Source organism: Balaenoptera borealis (assembly GCF_965194805.1).
Source record: "Balaenoptera borealis genome assembly, chromosome: X".
NCBI lineage: Eukaryota > Metazoa > Chordata > Mammalia > Artiodactyla > Balaenopteridae > Balaenoptera > Balaenoptera borealis.
The window spans coordinates 128,482,111-128,487,433 of record NC_138881.1 but is presented as its reverse complement, the minus strand read 5'-3'; the positions used below and the strand labels follow the sequence as shown (position 1 = coordinate 128,487,433).

Genomic DNA, 5,323 nt, shown 5'->3' with positions numbered 1-5,323 from the left:
TGTGACACAAAACAGTAGCCTAGTTTTATTTTCTGCAGTAATACACATTGAAGCATCCCACTCCTCGAGCCGCAGGGAAACCAAACAAGTGAACCAAGAGATACCAAGGGCCAGTACTGGCAAAACATTAAACCCAAATAACAAAGTGGTGATTACTCAAGTTTGAATTCCCTAAGCCTTGCCTAGTAGGGGACACAAGGTTAGCCCTCAGCCCCCTTTCCTTCGCGTAGCCTTTAGGGAGGCGGGAGCCAAAGGTGCTGAATATTCCCAATCACCCGGGAAAGCTGATCGAAGATGGAGTCGATGGAAATTCGGAAGAGATCAAGGTCTTCAGCAGTCCATCTACTACAAGTGAGGGAAAAGGGAAATCAGGTTAAAGGGGAGATCGCTCACGTAGGTCCAGGGCACCAGCCCCCAGCCCCCTCCTTATACCAAGCCCGTATATGGGCGGCCCCATCACAGCACTCTTAAGACAGAGATCAGATCCCAGCACCTGCCACCGACCCCCGCCCACGGCAGACTCTTCTAGAACTCACATAGTTAGGGCACTGCCATCCACTGTATATTCCTCCCGAATCACGCCTGGGTCACGCTGGGCACCTGCGATCAGAGCTCTGTGGGCCGTGTGTGCCTCCAGGAGGGATCGGAAAGGCACTGTGAGGTTGCTGGGGGAGACGTGGTTAAGGCACCACCCGCTACTGAATCTGCTGGTATCTCGGGCTTGCCCACACCTCAGAGGCCCGTTTTTACCCCAGGATGAGACCGCCCGGAGCCGCCTCCCTAACCCTTCGGTCCTTCCCCACCCTCCAGGCTCCAGGCTCCTCAGGCATTGACAATCCCCTTTCCTGCCAGGCTGCCCGCCCCTGCTGCCCCTGACTGCGCCCTGCGCTCCCCTCCGTCCCCTCCGCCCCCTCCGCAGGCGGCCGCCACGTACCCGGCCACCGCAGCGCTGCCCCAGCCCAGGGAGGCTCCACGGAAAGGATACAGCACCAGCTGTCTTCTTCCAGGCCTGTCAGCCACGAGCGCTGCACCTCCACCACGTCTTAGGGCACGTGACGCCCGCCCACCCTGACGGCCTGCAGCAGGGCCTCTCATCGCTGCTCCTCCTCGGCCAGGCCCACGCCGGGCTTCCGGGCGCCGGGGACCACCCTCGCCTTCAGGGCTACCTGATCTTCTCTGGCAACCAGGAGTCCCGGAGCTTTGCTGGCCACCTCGGCCCCCTGCGCCTGCCGCGCTGCCGTCCCCCGGGGCCTGCATGGCCGCCGCGCGTCCCTCTGAGAGCCGAGGAGAGCCTGCGCGCCTCACGCGGCCCCGCCCCTTCGGCCCCGGGACGCCCAGGGCGCCTGCGCAGACACCCCTGACGACGCCTCCCGGCTCCGGATTGGCTGCCACCCTGCCCCCCGCAGGCCGCCCCGGAGGCCCCGTCGGGCTGCACAGACTCAGCTCCGGCGTGAAGCCCCGCTCCTTTCGGGTGCCCCGGATGCGCCTGCGCAGACCGGCCCCTCCTGTCCGGGGCCGGGCGGCGTGGGGCGGGCGCCGAGTGCCCACGGAGTCACCACCGAGCCGGGAACGCCGCCTTTCCGTTCCCGAGGCCTTGCCCCGTCTCCCAAACCATCTGCTCCAGGCAATAAGGGCCACCCACGCACCCCCATAGCCCTCCGACCCTGCCCCCCGGTAAAGCCCAGAGTAAACCGCAAACAGCAAGGGAAGCGTAGGACCTCCAAGCAGCGGGGTCTCCGCCGAGCGGGGAGGTCAGGGCTGGTGGGCGTCTTCACTGACCCCATCATGGAGGTGCCACCCGCATGACCTCGTCCAGGCCCTATTACCTCCCAAAGGCCCGCCTCCAGAGTCCATCCCGTGGGGGGGGTTAGGGCTTCCATGGGTGAGCTGGGGGAGGGGGAGGGACTGGACGCTCAGGCCATAGGCCAGCGCTGCTCAGCTAACCCGGGCTAGGTTCCCGTGCGTACTCTTAGCGGGGAGCCACTGACTTACCTGACCGAACCCAGAAACAGCATCTTTCCTGCCGGAGAGCTGATCCACGTCAGCTGTCCTGAGAGATGCGCCAGCCAAGGCCTCACAGGTCCCCCCTGGGCCGGCCCGGCCCCTCGCGTCCCAGGGCCAGGAGGTGACACGGGCCGGTCTGGCTTCCTCTCGGCTGTTTGCAGGCCACTCCTCCACCTGCTGGGCTGGTCACCGTCCTTCCGCAGCCCTGCCCTCGGCCCCAGAGGCTGCCCCGAGGTGGGCGCTCACTCAGCAGGCGCCCTCGCCCGGGCTGCCAGTGCTGCACTGGTGAAGCTTTAACACTGGCTCTCCAGACGCAGCAGGGGCCCTGCATCTGCTGATCTCCACGCTGTACCCACTCCCACCACAGCCGACTGACTAGGGAGGCCGAGCCGCGGTCCTGTACGAAAGCCAAGTGGGAATTAAAGCCTCACAGTCACTTACGGAAGACTCAATGAGCTCTCTGTCCCAGGTTCCCCTGTGGGAGTTGCAGAGGGGCAGCCATGAGCAGACATTCTTATAGTTTTTTAGTTTTAGGTTTAGCAAATAGGTTTTAATCATCATCACTGGAAAAAGAAAAAAAAACCATCAGTGCAGAACCGGACTCACATGGGTAGGTAGTGAGTAGGCGTGGACACTGGTTGGACGTGTGCGGGAAAAGCCCAGAGAACGTACTGAGCAAGGGTCTAGCATGTTGGCTTCTGCTGTCGTCCATATCACAAGAGGAAGCTCATGAATTAACCAGACCCACCTGAGGGTCTGAAATAAGGGCAGAAGGAGGGTCAGTGGGACGTCTAGGGGGCTCTGACTCCCGCCTCCGCGAAAAATACCTGATGGACATCCTCATACATACCCATTAAGGGGACCAGTGGCAAGTTCCCAGGAGCAGAATTGCTGGGCTTTAGGGATGGGCAGCCGTCATTGGATTCAGTCGTGCCACGCTGCTCTCTGCTATGGCTGTACCCGTTCTGCACTCCTACTATATTCTTGCGACCTTTGGGGATTTCCTTTCCTGTAACTAGCCTATTCATATCCTTCGCCCATTTCCAAAAACATTGGTATTGCTGTTATCTTCTTGATGACCAGCAGGATATTTTAAAAACATATTCCTTTTTAAAAATTAATTAATTTCTTTTTGGCTGCGTTGGGTCTTCGTTGCTGTGCGTGGGCTTTCTCTAGTTGCGGCGAGCGGGGGCTACTCTTCGTTGCAGTGCACGGGCTTCTCATTGCGGTGGTTTCTCTTGTTGCGGAGCACGGGCTCTAGGCGCAAGGGCTTCAGTAGTTGTGGCTCGCGGGCTTCAGTAGTTGTGACACGCAGGCTCAGCAGTTGTGGCGCACGGGCTTAGTTGCTCCGTGGCACGTGGGATCTTCCCGGACCAGGGCTCGAACCCGTGTCCCCTGCATTGGCAGGTGGATTCTTAACCACTGCGCCACCAGGGAAGTCCCTGTTCTATTTTTTAAAATTTGATGAAGCACTTCAGTAGGCAGGGTACCGTGAAAACCACATGACCACCATATAAAAATCATCTTAAAATGGTAGAGAATATAGTTTTAAATGTATTTTTTTAAATCTAAAACTCAACTGCCAAGAAAGGAAAGGGGATCTCTCGGGCCAAAAGTATTGAGAAATTGCGAATCCTGAGGATCAATAGGAATTACAAAAAGTAAAATCACATATAGAAGTAAGTCGTTATTAGAAATATTAGATTTCACATATAAAATAACTATGTTTTATATATTTAAAAAAGAAGATGAGGAGTTGAAAGTTGGACTGAGTCACAAGATACTATTTAAAAATGACCAGGTGGATTAGAAAAGACCATTTAGAACTTCTAGACATAAAAATAGGGATGTAATTAGAAACTCAATGGGTGAGTTAAACAGACTAAACCCAAAGAGTAATGTAGTGAACCAGAATATAGTTTTGAAGTTACTGATAAGTCAGGACGAGGAGATAAAAACATAAACAAAGTTGAGAAATGGAAGATAGCATGAGAAGGTCAAACATTTGTCCAGTCGGCCTTACAGAAGGAGATAGTAGGGAAAAAATAGAGAAGCAGTATGTGAAGGGATAATGTCAGTTTCTCACAGTTCATGAAAGACACCAATCCTCAGTCCAAAGACTCACAAATAGTTCACTGTAGTCAGATGTTAGTGGTAGAATGTGGATGGTAGGTATATGGGTGTTCATAGCATATCTTCTTCAATTTGGCTGATTATTAGAAAGTTTTCATAATAATAAATTGAAGAAATAAACCCCATGAAAGGAAAATGAATAAAAGTGAGAACAGAAATTAACAAAATAAACAGCAAAATTAGAATCACCACCGACCTAATTTGCTCTTTTAAGAGATTAAAATTGAACGCAACCAATCAAGAGAAAGCAATGCATGCAAATAAACAGTATTAAGAATGCAAAGGAGGGCCTTCCCTGGTGGCGTAGTGGTTGAGAATCCGCCTGCCAATGCAGGGGACACGGGTCCGAGCCCTGGTCGGGGAAGATCCCACATGCCGCGGAGCAACGAAGCCCGTGCGCCACAACTACTGAGCCCGCGTGCCACAACTACTGAGCCGCTGTGCCACAACTACTGAAGCCCACGCTCCTAGAGCCCGTGCTCCCCAACAAGAGAAGCCACCGCAATGAGAAGCCCGTGCAGCGCAGCGAAGAGTAGCCCCAGCTCGCCTCAACTAGACAAAGCCCGCACGCAGCGACGAACACCCAACGCAGCCAAAGATAAATAAATTAATTAATTAATTTAAAAAATACGCACGAACAAGTCGGAATTTTTCCAGGTACGCAAAGTGGGTTTAACATTTGAGAACCTGTTCATGGACATCTCGGTAAAGACGGCAGATTGACCACGGACTTCTGTTTTCCCTGCGTCCCAAACCATCCTCTAAAATCACAGTGAAGGATTTGTTAAAGGCATAAACCCACGCGGCTGTGAAGAACTGAAGAAGACAACACAGTAACGTATTGGAAACTGGAAAGCAGGTGGATTTGTAGTAAATGATTTATCAGACCCAAGAGAGTTGAATCCTAAATACACTGCGGGGGAAGGCAAGACCCCCACTCCCCGGAGGCTGGCCTCTGTGACTTCCCCTCTCCTGCTTCACACAAAAGATGAAGTGTAGTCTCTGGAGAGAGTAAAACAAGGGGTCTCTGCCCTGGGGGATGCTAGACACATCTGACCGAGCATACTAGGCTAAAAACAACGTAAGTAAATATGCACAATAGATACGCGAGCCTTTCCCGAGCCCTTTTCCAGCGGCTCTCTTCCAGAATGTTGACAACCAGACCTTTACAATTGGGTCTAGAGAT

General features: G+C 54.0%; 1 protein-coding gene across 1 annotated transcript; it reads right to left on the bottom strand.

Moving 5' to 3' along the window:
* On the bottom strand, positions 1-4,838 carry LOC309620194 (uncharacterized protein; the record flags this gene model as incomplete). The annotated part of the gene is made up of 6 exons (XM_082376245.1): positions 1-345; positions 537-665; positions 986-1,734; positions 1,993-2,050; positions 2,753-2,760; positions 4,773-4,838. The coding sequence occupies 6 exons, from the start codon at positions 4,836-4,838 to the stop codon at positions 234-236; spliced, it is 1,122 nt and encodes a 373-aa protein (XP_082232371.1). The 3' UTR covers positions 1-233.
* Positions 4,839-5,323: the final 485 nt, after the last annotated feature.